At 42.1% G+C, this 16,131-nt stretch overlaps 6 protein-coding genes across 13 annotated transcripts in view; 1 reads left to right on the forward strand and 5 right to left on the reverse strand.

Moving 5' to 3' along the window:
* LOC104819170 (proteasome subunit alpha type-7) overlaps positions 1 to 581 on the reverse strand; it is a 2,128-nt gene extending 1,547 nt beyond the window's left edge. The window contains exon 1 of the mRNA XM_010549109.2: positions 312 to 581. Within this exon, the coding sequence (XP_010547411.1) occupies positions 312 to 484 (173 nt within the window). The 5' untranslated portion in view covers positions 485 to 581. The remainder of the gene's footprint in view (positions 1 to 311) is intronic.
* Positions 582 to 922: 341 nt separating this feature from the next.
* LOC104819174 (senescence/dehydration-associated protein At3g51250) lies at positions 923 to 6,389 on the reverse strand. 7 transcript variants are annotated; one of them, XM_010549114.2, is made up of 13 exons: positions 6,271 to 6,389; positions 6,017 to 6,129; positions 5,615 to 5,778; positions 5,210 to 5,324; positions 4,572 to 4,844; positions 4,005 to 4,339; positions 3,840 to 3,911; positions 3,666 to 3,748; positions 3,465 to 3,508; positions 2,215 to 3,222; positions 1,957 to 2,123; positions 1,453 to 1,537; positions 923 to 1,292 (listed from the first exon to the last, which is right to left on the reverse strand). In XM_010549114.2, exons 10-13 carry the CDS (start codon positions 3,096 to 3,098, stop codon positions 1,112 to 1,114), a joined length of 1,317 nt encoding a protein of 438 aa, XP_010547416.1. In that variant the 5' UTR covers positions 3,099 to 3,222; positions 3,465 to 3,508; positions 3,666 to 3,748; positions 3,840 to 3,911; positions 4,005 to 4,339; positions 4,572 to 4,844; positions 5,210 to 5,324; positions 5,615 to 5,778; positions 6,017 to 6,129; positions 6,271 to 6,389; the 3' UTR covers positions 923 to 1,111. The 7 variants fall into 7 exon arrangements, with proteins under 7 accessions (XP_010547416.1, XP_010547421.1, XP_010547418.1 ...); XM_010549119.2 differs by lacking the exon at positions 3,465 to 3,508 and having other exon boundaries at positions 4,572 to 4,803; XM_010549116.2 differs by lacking the exon at positions 3,465 to 3,508 and having other exon boundaries at positions 4,572 to 4,806.
* On the reverse strand, positions 3,855 to 4,894 carry LOC104820145 (26S proteasome non-ATPase regulatory subunit 4 homolog). The gene is made up of 4 exons (XM_010550516.1): positions 4,532 to 4,894; positions 4,177 to 4,339; positions 4,005 to 4,108; positions 3,855 to 3,911 (listed from the first exon to the last, which is right to left on the reverse strand). The coding sequence occupies exons 1-4, from the start codon at positions 4,892 to 4,894 to the stop codon at positions 3,855 to 3,857; spliced, it is 687 nt and encodes a 228-aa protein (XP_010548818.1).
* A 644-nt stretch (positions 6,390 to 7,033) lies between the features above and the next one.
* LOC104819175 (thiosulfate sulfurtransferase 18-like) lies at positions 7,034 to 8,339 on the forward strand. Its single transcript, XM_010549121.2, has 6 exons — positions 7,034 to 7,139; positions 7,259 to 7,342; positions 7,470 to 7,555; positions 7,700 to 7,770; positions 7,972 to 8,025; positions 8,130 to 8,339. The coding sequence occupies exons 1-6, from the start codon at positions 7,120 to 7,122 to the stop codon at positions 8,229 to 8,231; spliced, it is 417 nt and encodes a 138-aa protein (XP_010547423.1). The 5' UTR covers positions 7,034 to 7,119; the 3' UTR covers positions 8,232 to 8,339.
* A 289-nt stretch (positions 8,340 to 8,628) lies between these two features.
* On the reverse strand, positions 8,629 to 11,001 carry LOC104819176. 2 transcript variants are annotated; one of them, XM_010549124.2, is made up of 3 exons: positions 10,294 to 11,001; positions 8,792 to 10,262; positions 8,629 to 8,719 (listed from the first exon to the last, which is right to left on the reverse strand). In XM_010549124.2, the coding sequence occupies exons 1-2, from the start codon at positions 10,747 to 10,749 to the stop codon at positions 8,793 to 8,795; spliced, it is 1,926 nt and encodes a 641-aa protein (XP_010547426.1). In that variant the 5' UTR covers positions 10,750 to 11,001; the 3' UTR covers positions 8,629 to 8,719; position 8,792. The 2 variants fall into 2 exon arrangements, with proteins under 2 accessions (XP_010547426.1, XP_010547425.1); XM_010549123.2 differs by having other exon boundaries at positions 8,629 to 10,272; positions 10,304 to 10,999.
* Positions 11,002 to 11,463: 462 nt separating this feature from the next.
* LOC104819177 (calcium-dependent protein kinase 28) lies at positions 11,464 to 15,530 on the reverse strand. Its single transcript, XM_010549125.2, has 12 exons — positions 14,998 to 15,530; positions 14,325 to 14,455; positions 14,152 to 14,193; positions 13,958 to 14,069; positions 13,789 to 13,867; positions 13,533 to 13,702; positions 13,304 to 13,430; positions 13,061 to 13,176; positions 12,861 to 12,968; positions 12,723 to 12,785; positions 12,440 to 12,613; positions 11,464 to 12,257 (listed from the first exon to the last, which is right to left on the reverse strand). The coding sequence occupies exons 1-12, from the start codon at positions 15,349 to 15,351 to the stop codon at positions 12,096 to 12,098; spliced, it is 1,638 nt and encodes a 545-aa protein (XP_010547427.1). The 5' UTR covers positions 15,352 to 15,530; the 3' UTR covers positions 11,464 to 12,095.
* Positions 15,531 to 16,131: the final 601 nt, after the last annotated feature.

Consider the following 16,131-nt stretch of genomic DNA (forward strand, 5'->3'; position numbering starts at 1 on the left):
CAGCAGGAATGCTCTATCTTTACTAAAATATTGAATCAAGGTTCCCTTTCCATACTCGTAGAAGAAATGCTTGCACTAGGGTTCTAATTCCAAATCACTTAAGAGATTCCCTAATTACAAACATAAACAGAAACTAAACATCAGAATTTGATTAGGGAGGGGTTATCAAAATCGATCAGTCAAGACGTAATAGAACTAAATCGTGCGATCTAGGTCAAGCTAAGACCCAAATAAAAAAAAAACGGAAAATCAACACATATAAACAAAATCTGACAGAGGAAAACTAGTTTGAGCACAGATCGAAAAGATACCTGGAATCCTGGAGCTTGGGGGTGGATTTCTTCTCGACAGCAAGGACGATGGTGTCGGAGCCACGAACTCCGACGGCGGCGTTACCCTTACGAACGGCTTCGAGGGCGTACTCTACCTGGAAGAGGTGGCCGTCGGGGGAAAACACGGTGATTGCTCGATCATATCTCGCCATCTCTTACCTTTCTCCCTTCCCTTCTTCTTCGTCTTCCTCTCTCTCTCTCCCACTCTCTCTGGGTTTCGAGGTTTTTTCTTCTCTCTCTTACGATTTGTTAACAGTAAAAAAGGCGAATTCGTAATATTCGAACTTAGGCAACAAGCCAAACCAAATGCCCAGTTGGGTTGGAATCATCTGTGGTCGGGTCCATGCTAACTCCCAACTCAGATAAGCTAAATGGGCTTAGTAAGCCCAATAGGCCCGTTTGTGATGGGTATCGGTCTCCAACATTATTAATTAACTCAGCATTATGACATAAGTTTGCATCCTGATCAATTTAAGGGACGTCTGGTACTGAAAGGAAAGACAAAAACAACAAAAACTTGAAGTTGAACTTCACCTGAGTCTCAAATTTCTTTGGGGTCAAATGTATGAATTCTTTATTCATTCTGCTCGTTGCATCTTGAAACTTGTGAATTCATTGCATGTGAGAAAATGGTCGGAAGAAGAACAAAGGGTATTAGTGAGACAAATACATTAATGTGTGAGCAGAAACTGATGATGGAGGAGACTAAACTAAATGATAAAGATGTAAAAATAATGTAAGGGGGTATTATTACAGTAGTAAGAAGCAGATGAGAGAATCTACTTGGAAACTGTCTTAGACTTGATATCAGAAGCGGCCGACCTGACCAGAGATGAAGGTTTCAGGGCAGATTTAGGATTAAGTGCCTTCCGGATTTTGAAAGCAACCCACGCAGTCCCTAACGCATGCCCCGCTGCTTCTATCCCTTCGTTTGTCGCCTCGGCTGCTTTCGAACCATACCTGTCATTCATTGTCTAAAGGGTCCGCTTGATTTGTAAAATATTAGGCAGATGATCCTATTTCTGAGTAGAAAAGCTTCACATTTATATGATACATGCAAAAGAAAAGTACCAGTTTACACTGCCATTACAATCGCTGATAAGTTTGTGAAGCATACTACCTGTGATCAACAAGCTCGGTTGTGACAGTTGATGAAGTAGACATGACGTTTTTTCCAGCCACTTCCACAGCATCACAGATCTTGCCTATTACAAATTAAAACATGTAATAAATTAAAAAAGAAACAGAGAAGACAAGGTTAATGCCTGTAATAAGTACCGGTTATACCAAGTCAGTTATGCGTTGGAGGAGGTTATATAATATATTCAAAAGAGAAACAGATGAAAGATGGAAGAGAAGATCGCTCTCCACAAAGAAAGAACACTGACAGCCGGACTGAGTCTAACAACTTTGAATTCTCAAGACCCAAACTTGGTTAGTTCAATGGGTGAAATGAGAAGATTTTATTCTCTGTCCCACCGAGTTAGAACCCTCAAGTTTGGAGAGACGCATCTACATGAACTTCCCCGATCTCTAGGATTAGTCTGAGTTTCGATCAAGAATACCCAATTACTCCCAAAACACTTTGAATTCTCAAGCCATGATTCCTCAAGAGTTCACTTACCAAATCCATCGAGGGAGGCGAGAACGATCTCTCCAGGCAAGAGGCCGAAAAACTTCTTGCCTGCTTTTGAGTTGGCCACTGAACTGGTGAAAAATCCCGACACTTTGACTACACCAGACAGAACCCCATTTGCCACTTTCTCTGTCATTTTCGTCACTCTCTTCACCCTATTATCCTCAAAAACATATCAGCAACTCTATAAAAACCTGTCCATTCAATATGAACCAAACCTTGAGTGATTTAGATATATATAGATACCTCTGGATTCTCCTGAGGGTGTCGGGGCTAATCTCCTTCTCCTTCTCAGCACGACTCAGCCTGTTTTTGAGAACGTCGTTCCCTCTCTTGATCCTCTCCATAGTCACATCCCCACACCAGAGGATCCCTCTGATCAGCTGACCAGACCCCGTTGCTATCAACTGAGCGGTCCTTCCGCTATATTCCTCGACGTTTGGAGCCAGAGTGGTCCAGTAGGCAGCGCATTGACCCTCCACAGCTTCCTTCTTTTCACCCTTCAGTTCCTCAGGCGAAGTCCCCACCACCATTGCATTGCTCAGTACTTCCTCTCCCTTCTCCTTCGCCTTCTCAGACATTCTCTGTTCCGTGTAACAGCAATACTCCGTCAGAATCCGTTCCAGTTCCTCCATCAATTTCTCCTGCCCTTTCGACACAATCGTCAGCCCGTAATTCAGAATTTCATCCTCGTTTTCAGAATCTGACCCCGGTTCTTTTGGTGGTCGGAGGGAGAAGAAATAATGCGATCTGTCCACCTTGGTCGCGACCTCCGTCTTGGTTAGCGGCCACTGGATCTCATCGGCGACGCAAGCGAGAACGGCGACGATGTTCTGACCCTGGACAATGCGAACGACGGTGAGATCTCCGCAGGCGAGCTCTACGCTGTAGGATTTGTCGATAAGGTTGAGAATGGCACCGCCGACACGGATCAGGATCTCCTCCGTCGCCTCTGGTGGCGCCGATGGAGAATGGGCGTCGACAGGGCATCCGTATTGGGGAAAGAGATTGTTAGCGGAAGAAGATGGATTAGGGTTTGCTGGATAAAATGGGTTATTGGGGATTGATTGATCGATCTCAGGGTACAACGGTGTCTTTTTCTGGCGGTCTTCTTCGTGAGGAGGATTCATGGTTACACAAGAGAGAAAACAAAAATGAAAATGGAGAAAATCGAGAAAATAGTGATGGGTTTCAAGGGGACACGTGGAGGCCTCCCACTAAATCGTTGTTCTCCCGCGTTTTCAACGGTCGCAACTGTACGGTTCACAAATACAAACATAACAGCAGTTTATCAATATCAGTATAAGATTGCTAACAAAATTTGGCCCCGATAGAATTCCTTAAAATACAATTTGTATTTTTTTTGCTCCAAAAAGAAAAACAAAAAAATCATTGGCATTGAGCATCAAACATGAATCATTGAATGATGTTTAAAATTTTTCACAAAATACACAATTTGCCATACATTTATATACTTCTGGCATCAAAATCCAAACCTTAACAAAATAATATTGCGACTTGTGGACCGAGCTCCCAAAACCTGTCCAAACCCCAGTGTCTCAATTAACACTCCATTTTTTTTTCTTAGTTCCTATAGAAACAGAATCTCTCTATCTCGGGAGGGATGGTATGTAGACAGTTGTCCCAAAATTTATAAAAAGAGACAAGGAATAGAATAATGATCGGGAGATTAGTACCTGGGGATCATAGTGAACTCACATCAGTGTTTTTCACTTAAGCGCTCGTTTTGTCCCTTTTGCTCGTCCTTCTTGTCTTGGTTCTACAAACAAACATGTTTAGGCCAAATTTCCGGTCATGAATTGCCTATATCCATGCCCAATTCAGCTTATTAGCTTTTAGTCACTACCGACCTCAGACTGCTGATTTTACATTGAGGCGAGCAAATCCTTTATGGAAGCGTCGTTTGGATCAACCCCAAGAAGCTGCAAAAACGCAGAACCCTTATTTATATTAACAAGTTGTTTTTTCATCTTCTTAACCTTGAAGCCAAGAAAAACGATGTGACTCATGTATACCGATGCAAGGATCAAGGACACAAAGGACTGATCTGCCAATAGTTTGCCCATATCGGATGATCGGTCAGATGAGTCTAAATTTTCTTGCACTGACAACTGCAGAGCTGCATGACGACAGAGTTTGAGCTTAGCGGTGCATAAACGAGAAAGACATATCATGGAAAAACATAACAGGAAGTCCAAGATCTTTGCCAGAAATGATGTGACTCGACTAATTCTAAGTCAGTAATATCAACAGCAGCATTTGACATATCGGTGTCTTGTACACCGTCGCCATAAGGACTCTCGTTCATGGACATTTGAAAGGCTTGTTGCAGCAAAGGATTTTCTTTGTCCTGCCAGAGATAGGGTGTAGCATTGGTTGATGCACAAAGGAAGAGTAAATTCACCAGTTTGATCCACCTCTTATGGAGTCAAAACTTGTAGAAAATTCATACTTCAAGTTAGCAACTCCAAAATCTTAAACTATGCCATAAAGGGTAGCCTTTAGAAGAAAGGAATTATTTCAGCCATTATCTTTGTGGCACCTCTTCCAGTGCTACTACCAAAGTATGAGAAGAAACTAACCAGTAAGTCAATTTTCTTAGTGTCGAAGTGAAATCAGCCATAGTTGCATCCAGTGAGTTCGATTGTTCTCCGCCTTTTTCTTGCTTAGCAGCCTCCTCGGCAGCCTTTTTTGCAGCTACTTCTTGCCTAGACTTCTTCCCTTTTATTGAAACTCTCAATGCAAGAGCAAGTTTATGGTCAAGGTTTGGATCCACCCCAAACTCAAACCCAGATATACTTGCAACGGGAGCAGCTGCTGCAGCAAAGAAACCATCCCTGGTGAAGATTGGTGTGCTGATAAAGGAGAAAGGAAGCCAGTAAACCAAAACAGATAATTCAACCATTCCAGCATATAGAGGAAGATAGGGAAACAAGGTATAAAGATTTTACTGAGGAGTATCAGAGAGAGCATAGCAACCAAGACGGACATGGACAGTGTGGCTAGTATCATCATTGATTCATTGTTAACAACAACAATAAGTGCCTGAAGTTTTTCCGTCGTTCCTTAGTCATCTTAGCCAAAGGTAACAATATCAAGTGCGACACTATTCTTCTTCAATTTTCTTCTGATTATCTCTAATTGTTTTTTGTCGTGTTTGACAGGGCTGTTACACCAAGAAAATTTGGGAAAAGACTCACTATAAGTCACAGAAACTAACCTCCTAATAAAGACAGTAATCCTTTGCTGTTGGTTGTTGTTTCGTCGGTGCTTAAGAGCCAGCTGGGCCACCTGGATCGCAGCTGCAAGGTTCATCTCACCTCCAATTTTTAGACCTATATCGAGTAAAAAAAATAGAAAATCAAAGATCCTTTGCAGAACTTTGGTCAAGAAGGGCGTAACAGAAAAACTCGAGGAGAAATCCTCGTAATTTCTTTAATGAACAATTCTGCTTTCTGTTTTCACCCAACTTCCATCGAGATAATAAGTTTATCGGGTCACCGACATATCCTAATCATATGAAAAGAGCAACATTCCCTCAAAACATCAGATAACTTAGGCCTCAACAAGGAAATAAGATAGCTAAAAAGTAAGAAGTATGAATCGTAAAGGCGAAGAAACGAACCTTTCATGCACGCTAAGATCTTTCCAAGATCACAGGTTGGCGTGTAACCAAAACATGAACCCCTTTCCCCGCCATTGTTAGAATTCCAATCGTACTCTTCAGATCATTTGACTGTAAATAGAAAACTCGCATCCATCGGCGCAAAGCTTCGATCGCCGAAAACACTGAAAATATACAACGATATTAGAAAATCTTGAAGATGCCAACTATTTACACTTCCAACGCGAAAATGGGAATGAACCATAATCAGCGCCCGTCTAATAAGAATTCTGGATTCAAGTTTTGTAAGAAAAACCCAGCTCGAATGTTGCTAAGAACTTCATTCATACGCAGTCTCTGAGACTAAACACAAAAAATACCAACGATGAGCAGGCTGGATTAGAGTCAGAAACAATGATGAACCTGGGTTTTAGCTTCACATATGAGATTAACGTTGTCGGCTTGAGCTTGGATCTCGATGGAGCATAATCTCCATTCCGCATCCACTCGGTGTTATCGACACATATCATCGTCGCCTGACGAGCAAATTCCAGATCAAATGACCAAACAAGCAAAACGCAAAGACAATAAAACAGAGGAAAAAAAACCCTAATTCGCATTCAAGAGAGAATTGAGCAGCCTATCTCGAGCACCATGATCAAATGTAAGAGGAGTACCTTCCCAAGGGAAAGACGAAGATGTGAGGAATCAGAGGTAATGTTGCAGAGTGAAATTGAAGACCAAGATTCTCGATGAGGTTTAAAGAAGGATCGAGGTCTTCTTGCATTAGGGGACTTCTTTGCCGTTAAATTCGTCTCCTAATGTGATGGAAATCATTGATATTTTTTGACCAATCAGAAAATGACACATTTGCATCTTACTTTGGACAATTTTCAATTAAGGCCCTTTAATCTTTATCGGACTTTCTGATAAATTTTGGCCATTTGGAACAAATCCTCGATCAATAAACGTTCTTTTTTTTTTCAAAATCAGAAACTTGCAAGTAAAAATAAATGACAATACCCAACTTGAATAATTTAACCGTTGAAACAAGAAGAAAAACGTTTATCTCGTCACGAGTTTCTTCAACTAAATGACAATGATAAGGCTTTATCCAATAGCATGGGAGTCGATATGGTTCCATCTCTCTAAATTAATCTCACATATCCCAATTAATTATCTATCCATCTATTTATCCATAATTCTATTGTACAAAGTAAATGCATCCAATCAAAATTTAGCAAATCTTATCACCATGATCTTTTTATATATATATCGATACCATAAATTTTTGTATCGCCTAACCACCCCCTTCCTCTAGTTGGGGAAAGAATCGTATGATTTAATTGGTTGTTTGCCGTATTTGAAAAAAAAAATCTCTTTACCGCCCCAATAAACTAATAAAGGATAAAAGAAAATCTTTATTTGGATTTACCAAAAAAATAAAATCTTTATTTGGGTAACCGATCTCTCTCATCACCTTTTTTTTTTATGAACAAAGGTAGAGAGAAGATCCCTCGTTTTTCATGGGTTCTAAAGACATGAGGTGAACTGATGTTCTTCCTCATCTCTCTTCCTTAAATCTTTCATGGCGCATATATATTTGTCCACATACACATATATATTGATCGGATAACGTAATGTTAATTTTGCATGCATGAGCAGATCAGGTTCAGAAGTTGTCACCGTCGATGTGACCGAAGCCAAGAATCTCCTCGAAGCTGCCGGCCATGTTTATCTTGATGTGAGGTGAGCACATATCCTATATATATGCATATGTATATATATGTGTGTGTGTGTATATATTCTTCGTATGTTATATATCGATGTCCGGATAATAGAATGGAATATTTGATGTGGTATACGTGGTGTAAAGGACCGAGGAGGAGTTCGGAAGTGGTCACTGTCTTGCACCTAAGGACAAGATCTTCAACGTTCCGTACATGTTCGACACTCCTCACGGTAAAACTCCCCCAATCCAATTATCAATGATTCATCTCAAATATATATATATATATATATAGTTGGATAATGGTCCATTATTTTCAATCAACGATCGTGTGTGTGTATATATATATATATGGATATGGTTGAATAATATTTCAGGTAGAGAGAAGAACCCGGATTTCTTGAACCAAGTTTCTTCTCTGCTCAACCAAACCGATGATATTTTAGTAGTAAGCATTTTTTTTCCTTATTAACAATAATAAAAAAACTGATAAACTTTTGGATTATAAAAAAAAGTAATAATAATATATATAAAAAAAAGGCTTTTTGACTTTGGGTAACACTCAATTTATTGATATCACTTCTCATAATCTTTTTTCATTATATATTCGTTTTCCATTTCCGATATATATATATATATATATATATAGGGATGTCGGAGTGGAGTTAGATCCTTGGATGCTACAACTGACCTTATGGCTGCTGTAAGTTCTCTCTCTCTCTCTCGCTATGTAAAACATACAGACACGTATATATGCATGCATATATACCGATATATATATATATATATGCATATATCATGTTATAGGGTTACAAGAAAGCAAGCAACGTGGGAGGTGGCTACTTGGCATGGGTGAACAAAATGTTGCCGGTCCACGTGGAGCAGCCACAACCAGCAGACGGAAATTAATGTACGAACCTCTTCCATCAAACACACTACTGCGAATAAAAAGATACATTCTCTAACATTTAATTAAAAATAAAAAATAAAAAATCTGTGCGCTCAATTCATATTTTACATTCGCACGGTTGACAAATCTTATTTTTAGTTTTGCGCGGCCATTTTTTTTTCTGGATAATTTGCTATTTTTCAATAAAACCTGAAATATGGAGTTTTTTTTATAAAAAAAAAAAATCCAACAACCCAATAGCGAGAAACGTGGGCCGACTTTACAAACCATGGATTCATCATGTGTTAAGGAGCCCAGTTCGAGTAACAAGGTCTGAGTTTTGGGCCAATGGGCCTTCCTTAGGGAACCCTCCTTCTGATGTGGAGGTTCTTGGCGAGCAAACCAACAGAGAGTTTCTTGGAAACCAACAAACGATATTTTTTGATACTTTCTCCGAGATCTGACGAACAATAACAAAAAAAAAGCTCCGGCCTTTTTGGCTCTTCCTCTGCACAAAGATTGAGGATTCAAGATTCCATCAAAATCATAATAAATAAATAAAAAAGAATTCGAAACAGACATCAATGGAAACCCCTGGATCCTCTCGACTGATAGAGCTCGAGTCTGCTCTTAGCTTCAAGCAACAGACTCTCCAAGCTCTCGAGCTGACAAACACATGACTGCTTCGACGCCCATTCCAACACTGTCAAGACCTCGTCCTTTGCCAGCTGTTCGCTGTCGGGAACGTTCATCGCTATGTAACACAGAAGCTCCAATGCCGGAATCTGGACCACGCTCTCCCCGAAGTACGACAGCTGAACCAGATGCTTCCCTCCTCCTGCCTCTATAATTGCCCTCGAATGATCTTTGTGCAAGTAATTCCCTGTCCCGGCAAAATTCGTCAGCGCAATGGCCGCTTCCCGAGAGATTTCGGCCTCTCGATCGTCCAGAAGCTTCACCAGAGGCCCAATCATCCGCGTTTCTGTCGCTCTGAATGTTCTCGCGAGGTTCCCGACAGATTTGATGCACGGGATGAGCAGATCAGGATCGCCATTTTCTATGATTTTAAGCATTTGATCGACGACGGACTTGCACGCCGGCGAGTTGGGCTTGAACGCCGAGTGCCTCAGGTCGGCGTCTTGCTCGGCCACGGCCGTGATCTCCATCAACGCCATAGCGGAGTTGTATCTCACATCTTCGCTGCCCTTTTCTAACAGAACAGCGAAGCACAAGAGAGCTCTCGACTCGGTGATGCTTTTGCAGATCGCTGAATTGCCCTTCGCCAGCTTCCACAGCGCTCTGGCCGCCATGGCCTTCATCTCCGACTTGGTCGCCGGGTCTTCGAGCTCTCGAACCTTCCCGGCGCCACCCTGATTCTGGTGGTGGTGGTGGTTGTTGAGATGGTGACTGGGCTTAACGCCGTTGGTCTGATTGACTTTGACGCCGTTAGCCGTCTTCATCGCCATGGTGTTGACCACGACATTGTGCATCTGATTCGACATATGCTTGGCCGTCGGGTGGGGAATGGGGCTCTGATCCTCCTCGGTGGCCTTGTTGGCGGCGGAATTAGGGTTTTCCGTGGCGAGAACAACCGCGTGATGGATAGAAGTGGGTTTACCGGTGGTAATGGCGTATTTGCTGTGCTCTTGAATCGTCTCGAAGGCCAAGTGGCCGACTAGAAGACGAGTGACGTGGTGCTGAGCGAACACGTCCTGGCACTTGGGATGGTTCGCCACCAGCTCCGACGTGGCCCAAGCCACCACCGCTTGCACCTTCATCGGCCCTTCCTTGAGAACCTTGGCGAGAACAGAACACGCGCCGCCGTGGATCATGTGCTCCACGCTCTCCGGGTCACGACCCAGCAAACCGAGTGCACGCGCCGCGTTTTCTTGCCCCTCCGGCTTCCCCTCCTTGAGCAGCTTCAGCAGAGGGACCACGCCTCCTTCCTCGATTATGAGCTTCCCGTAGCGGTCGTTGTCACGCGCCAGCGACACGAGCGATGCGGCGGCGTCTGACCGGTCCTCCAGCGAGCCGGGGTAGAGAATTGCGATCTGCTCCCAGATCAGGACAAGGATGGGCGATCTGCTCCCAGATCAGGCACAGGATGGGCTCGTTGGCAGCGATCGGGGGAAGACCCAGGTACCCGGCGTCGCCTCTGTCCTCTGCCGCGGCGGAGACGCGGAGGAGCCATGAGACATCGCCGATCGAGTTCTCGAGCTGGGCGTGCATCTTCCGGAACGCCGCGGCGGGGATGATGGTGAAGACGCGCTTCATCACGCCGTTGGCTCGGCATTTGTGGGCCAGCGAGAGAGCCTTGTCGAGTACCTGCTCGGTGTCGTCGATGATCCGACGAGTCGGCCGCTCGTAGAGGTTGGAGCTGGCCCGCGCAGCCTGGCGGAGAAGCCCAGCGAGCTTCTCGGTCTTGGCCTTGAGCTCGGCGCACTCCTGCTTGAAGGAGCTAGCCTCGTCGGCGGATTTGACCACCTGGTCAGCCAGTTGGATCGGCTTGTCGACAGTTTGCTTTACTATATCCGCCATGGAAACGATCGGCGGAGATCAGACGAGTGGCGAGATGAGATAGGAAAGAAGGGGAAAAGAAAAAAAAGGAAGGAACTTTCAAATGGGTTTATGAATTCCAAGCGTCTAGATAATAATGGATAAATAAATGTTTGATTAGGGGAACAAAGGACTCAGCCATGGCGGACGAATGGTGCTTTTTTTTTTTTTTGTTAACTGAGAAAGGTCAAACGCGGCATGATTAAAAGAATAAGTCATTTTTATATTTGGATATATTATTACAAGGGATACATGGAGTGAATTATGTGATTACTAAAATTTAAAAAGATACGGTTGAATTTATGTGTGCCCCAAAAAAATAATGTGAACCAAAAGACAAAGATTTGGAAACGAGACAAAAGTGATAGATGGGTGTTTAATACACCTTAACGGGAGTCCACGTGCTTAGACGTATATAAATTTGTTGAATATGGTAGTTTAATTATAGGGCAAAAGCATTTCTAAACATTAATGTGTGCGTTTGTTTTTCGACATAACATGGAGCATAGTTTTTCATCAAGGACATTGGAGGGGAGGCAGGGTAGGTCCGTACGTCTCTGCACCAATACGGACATGTGTTGGCGTAGAGCCACAACTCATGCCGTCGTAGCTGGCAAATCAACCAAATAATATATATATATATAAAGTAAAATTTGAATGAGTACGTTGGTTGGGGAAAAGAACAAAATACGGGAGGAACAAAAAGAGGTGGCGGATACTATAGAGTCAGAGTGGCCACCCACCCAACCATCAACGGCTTTGCTTCTTCTCATGGCTGTAAAGCAAAGATATAGAATACAAAAAATACAAGACCAGACATATTTAGGTGCTCGAATGAGGGAGCGCCACGTGTAACGCTGTCCAGAGACTTTTGTTCTAGTCACCCGCCGTGTGAGCTTGACCGCCGGAAACCATGGCGTCAAGAAGAGGTTTATAACCAAAAAAAAAAAAACAAAAGAGGTGCTTTCTCTTCCCCGAGTGTAAGCTCATTCAGTATTACGAACTCATCTTTCATTTTCACCACACTCGGTAAAAAAACAAAACTTACAACTACACAACACACTGATCGTTCCCCTTTTGCATACCGCGACATATATCAATACATAACAATCACCCTCCAGCTTCACTTCATTGTATTCTTACATTTTCTTTTTAACATCTTTCCCCTGAAAATCCCAAATGCAAGGAGAGGAGACTAACCTTAACCTTAGTCCATGAATCTCATGGTAGGGGATTTGCAGGTCAGAAGGCTGAAATCTGGGTCCTTCTCCCTCTCTCATCTCTTGCTATACGTATCTTGTAAAAAAATACAGCCAGTAAATAATAATTTACTTGCGAAGATTTTGATGGGTGGATGGGCTCGGAACTTGCTGCGAACTAATGCTCGCCGTCCTTAGAAGTCTCCTGAACTCTTGCAGGCTTATCTTCCCGTCTCTGTCGATGTCTGCTTCTTCCAGAAGTGGGTCTATGGACCCTCTTAATCCAGTGTGCTGCATTACCATGCCAAAATTTTTATTTTTCCACACACATCATGCAATAAAACAGTATGATACAGCTTATTTATTCTCCCCTCAAATTTCAATTCAAGTATCAACCAAAACTTCGCTGGTCACTTTCCGTTTCTTTCAATGGTTGTATTAAGCAAAAGCAAGGAGAGAGATGGTTAGGTTACCAGTCTAAGTTCCTCTGGTGTTATGTAGCCATCTTTGTCAAGGTCAAACTTCTCGAAAGCAGCCCGTGATCTTAGCTGCCATTTCTCAGAGTCATGTTCCTCCAGTTGATGAACGTGTAGTGCGGCTGCAACAAACTCTGAGAAATCCACTAACCCGTCGGTGTTGCTATCAATCTGCATCAAGAACCAAGGGGCAGCCAAAAAACATCAAATGATCCAAAATATGAAAACAGTCTTAGAGACATGAGAGATGAAGCGGAATGGAAACTAAATCACTACACACCGCTTGAAGAATCTCTATGACTCGAGAATCCTTCAGTTTCCAAGGAAGATCTTTAGCAAGTGCCTGCAAAAAAGATCAACTATCCTCATATGAGATTTTATTACAGATTCTTGGGTAAACAAAAGACATGAACTTTGCCTGTCTCATCTCTTCAAGGCTGATTACACCATTTTTGTCCACATCAATTGCATCAAACTGATCCCTGAGGTCAGCAATCTCTGCCTCATCAATTGTACTAGCAAGAGCCTGAAATAACAGGATATTCAACATTTAGCGAAACATCCTGACTGCTTTGATTTAATCCATTCAACATTTTTTAAGCTTTCAAACCTAATTACCCGCAAAGCAAATTGTTTTAGCCGGCTATACTTCACAAACTGACGCAAATTGTTCAGCACAGATATGTCAATAGGGATCTCAGATGCGTTCCCGCCTTCTCTGACCCACGGATGAGCTGGAAAAGGCAGAAAACACAAGCACATTAGCCTCAGATCGAGTTAAAAATGGGAAATGGGTGAGTAGTTCCATGAGAGAATGATTGGTTCCACTATTCTTCCCAGCCAAAGGAAAAAGAAACATACATAGGGCTTGGGCAGCAGTTAGTCGTGTTCGTGGGTCTTTTATGAGCAACTTCTTCACGAAATCTTTCGCGCTTTCACTTATAGTAGGCCATGGTTTACGACGGAAGTCAGGTTTATTCCTCAAGACCTGCAGAGACAGGGGAAAAATCAGCTACAAGTCAATAAAAGGCAAAGCAAGCTAACTTAGAGAAGCACAACAGTATCTAGATAAAGTATATTTGGACTACACCTCCTTAAATACACCATCTTCTGTCCTATCCCAAAAGGGGCGTCTCCCGCAAAGCAAAATGTATGTAATTACACCAATGCTCCAAACATCTGATTCAGGCCCCGATCTGCGTTTCAGTACTTCGGGAGCAACATAATAGGCACTACCCACAATGTCATGGAACCTTTTACCTGAAAGTATTGATATTTATATCCAACAAGCATCAGGACAGAAGTAAACAAAATGTCGGTTATGGCACTTGATAGATGTTACTAACCTGGTTTTATGAAGTCTGACAAACCAAAATCAGTAGCCTTCAGATGAGAGTCCCCTTTTGCTGATTTGAACAAAAAATTCTGCACACCAGTGAAGGGGAAAAACACAGAAGATGATTACCAAGAAACAGCCGAAACAGAATATCCATCAGTGCTCAATGTGAGTGTTACCTCTGGCTTCATATCTCTATGTACTAAACCGTGTAAATGGCATTCAGCTGCGACTTTGAGCATCTGCCTTACGATAACCGCTGCATCTTTCTCAGAGTACCGACTATCTTTCCTGAAATAATAGACAAAGCTGTTGAACAAAAGGTTGTCTCTTGTGATCACAATACGAAAAAACAGAGCTGAAAGGTGCTAACTTGGCCAATATCCGATCCAGCAATTCTCCCCCCTCGCACAACCTAGAGAGAATGAGAATCAGATATTAATACACTCCATAAAGGGAAAAGGTCGTGAATAACATGAGAGAAGTGGATCAGATATAAGATGGGTAAAATATCTAATACGCATGAGAAGAGTCGAGGAGAATTACTCCATGACTATATACACATAGTTTTCATCCTCAAAGGCATTGTAAAACTGAACAACGTTCTCGTGGCCTGACAGCGCTTTCAGTATCTGAACCTCTCGTTTTACATCCTCGACAGCAATCTGATAAACCATCTGCCAACAGACACAACACAACAATGTGATCAGTCTAGAATCACAAGCTTAGTTTTTTTAATGAAATTTGAAATTGAATCAAAAGCATGTTTTGAAGAACTATTCTATTTTTTCCTTGGCAAGAGCACTAACGACCAGATAACCCTAGTAGTGGAATCATGTGACATTCCCAAAACCCACAATGGAGAATCAATTCAGTTGGCAAAGTCCCAGAGAAAGGATTAAAAAAACAAATCTGTGATGAGTGCTTTCTGGAGAGAGAGAGATAGAGAGAGAGAGAGAGAGAGAAAGAGGTATCAGCATCCAATTAAAACTAAATCATAACCCTTTTTTCCATGAATCCATGGAGTTGACAGAATGAATCTAAGCAGGAAAAGAAAATAGCAAATGTAACTAAAAAGGATCAATCACTTCATACATACACTCTGATTGACAATCGAAGCATGGAAAAGACGTGAAAAGGTAAAGGGGATCCCCACAGTAAAGCGCAAATCTGCAAACCCTAATCGCTGAAACTTCAAGGGAATAATTAGTAACAATACCTTACTCTTGTCGAGTCTCTTAACCGCGATTCGATCTCCATTGGCCTTGTCAGTAGCAACATAGGTGTAGCCAAACTGGCCGTGACCCAACAACTTCCCGATCGTGTAGTGATCGTGAAAATCCTTGGCGTACCCGAAATCTGTACGCTTGCCGCATGGGATCGCGCCACTTCTCCGCTTAGTGCACGCTTTCTCGTTCTCCTTCGGTTGCTGATGCTTGTTCTTCACCGCAGGTTTAGGGTTCCTGCTTGTCGTGGGATTCTGATTGTTGGAATTGGTTTGGTTGGCGGCGTTGCTTCTTCTGCTATTGCTGCTGCTTCCACTGATTCTAATGGAAGAGAAACACAGACCCATAGTTAAACGGAGAGATCAAACCCTTGGAAGCGTGTCAGGATATTCGAACATGGATTTGGATAATGGAGACGCAAATTATATAGAAATATGCACAGAGAGACGAGAAGAAGAGAGGAAGGAGGAGAAAGTTGAGTTGGTCAAACCCAAGAGAGGAAAGATCGTTCAGGCTTTCCCCCGTCTTTTTTCTTTTTTGTTCTCCTTTTAATCTTCACACACCCATTATCTATATAGTAAATACATATATATATATATATATATGTACGCGTCTATATTTTAATTTAGGGGGTCATTATGTGTTCTAACGAATAAAATACCGAAAATATAATCTAACAATAACATAAGGTAACGATCGAATTTTGAAATGAGCAAACATAAAGTTTTTTCTGAAAAATAAAATTCATACGATGAAATTTTGTGAGAATTCGTGTGTTCGGTAATTATTTAATGGTATTTATTTCTGAGAATGAACACGGAGTGTACATTGCTATAATTTATTATTGCAAGTGATGAGTGTGAATTCAACCTTCTGTCGGTGTCAGGGCAGTCCAAGTCAATTGCATTGGTTATAAAATTTCCTGGATACGTATGAAATTATATATACATATATATATATATACGTATGATTTTTTTTTAAAAAAAAAAACTAGAAGATAGTGATGTTAGATTTTGTAACTGTTTTGAGTTTACCTAACGTAACGGACCAGGTCTTCTAAAGACGAATCATAGTTTTGTCAAAGGTAAATGTATCACGGCGCAAATGATTTACCCCCCCCCCCCCCC

The sequence above is a fragment of the Tarenaya hassleriana genome, unplaced genomic scaffold (genome assembly GCF_000463585.1).
Source record: "Tarenaya hassleriana unplaced genomic scaffold, ASM46358v1 Cleome3, whole genome shotgun sequence".
NCBI classification, from domain to species: Eukaryota; Viridiplantae; Streptophyta; class Magnoliopsida; order Brassicales; family Cleomaceae; genus Tarenaya; species Tarenaya hassleriana.

Bases quoted from the DNA above. Each gene is read 5' to 3' on its own strand.
- LOC104820145 (XM_010550516.1), bottom strand. From the start codon at position 4,894: ATGGTTGAATTATCTGTTTTGGTTTACTGGCTTCCTTTCTCCTTTATC. The intron at 4,109-4,176 runs GTTATGTTTTTC...GTCGTCATGCAG, and splicing joins GCAAAGATCTTGGACTTCCT to CTCTGCAGTTGTCAGTGCAA. The intron at 3,912-4,004 runs GTATACATGAGT...GCGTTTTTGCAG, and splicing joins TGTCCTTGATCCTTGCATCG to CTTCTTGGGGTTGATCCAAA.
- LOC104819177 (XM_010549125.2), bottom strand. From the start codon at position 15,351: ATGGGTCTGTGTTTCTCTTCCATTAGAATCAGTGGAAGCAGCAGCAAT. The intron at 14,070-14,151 runs GTTAGCACCTTT...CTATTATTTCAG, and splicing joins CTGGATCGGATATTGGCCAA to GAAAGATAGTCGGTACTCTG. The intron at 13,177-13,303 runs GTATGTTTCTTT...TGCCTTTTCCAG, and splicing joins AACTGCTGCCCAAGCCCTAT to CTCATCCGTGGGTCAGAGAA.
- LOC104819175 (XM_010549121.2), top strand. From the start codon at position 7,120: ATGGGTTCTAAAGACATGAG. The intron at 7,556-7,699 runs GTAAAACTCCCC...ATAATATTTCAG, and splicing joins CATGTTCGACACTCCTCACG to GTAGAGAGAAGAACCCGGAT. The intron at 8,026-8,129 runs GTAAGTTCTCTC...ATCATGTTATAG, and splicing joins CAACTGACCTTATGGCTGCT to GGTTACAAGAAAGCAAGCAA.
- LOC104819174 (XM_010549119.2), bottom strand. From the start codon at position 3,098: ATGAATCCTCCTCACGAAGAAGACCGCCAGAAAAAGACACCGTTGTAC. The intron at 2,124-2,214 runs GTATCTATATAT...TGAGGATAATAG, and splicing joins ACCCTCAGGAGAATCCAGAG to GGTGAAGAGAGTGACGAAAA. The intron at 1,538-1,956 runs GTAAGTGAACTC...AATTTGTAATAG, and splicing joins CGCCTCCCTCGATGGATTTG to GCAAGATCTGTGATGCTGTG.
- LOC104819176 (XM_010549124.2), bottom strand. From the start codon at position 10,749: ATGGCGGATATAGTAAAGCAAACTGTCGACAAGCCGATCCAACTGGCT. The intron at 10,263-10,293 runs ATCGCCCATCCT...ATCTGGGAGCAG, and splicing joins TGTGCCTGATCTGGGAGCAG to ATCGCAATTCTCTACCCCGG.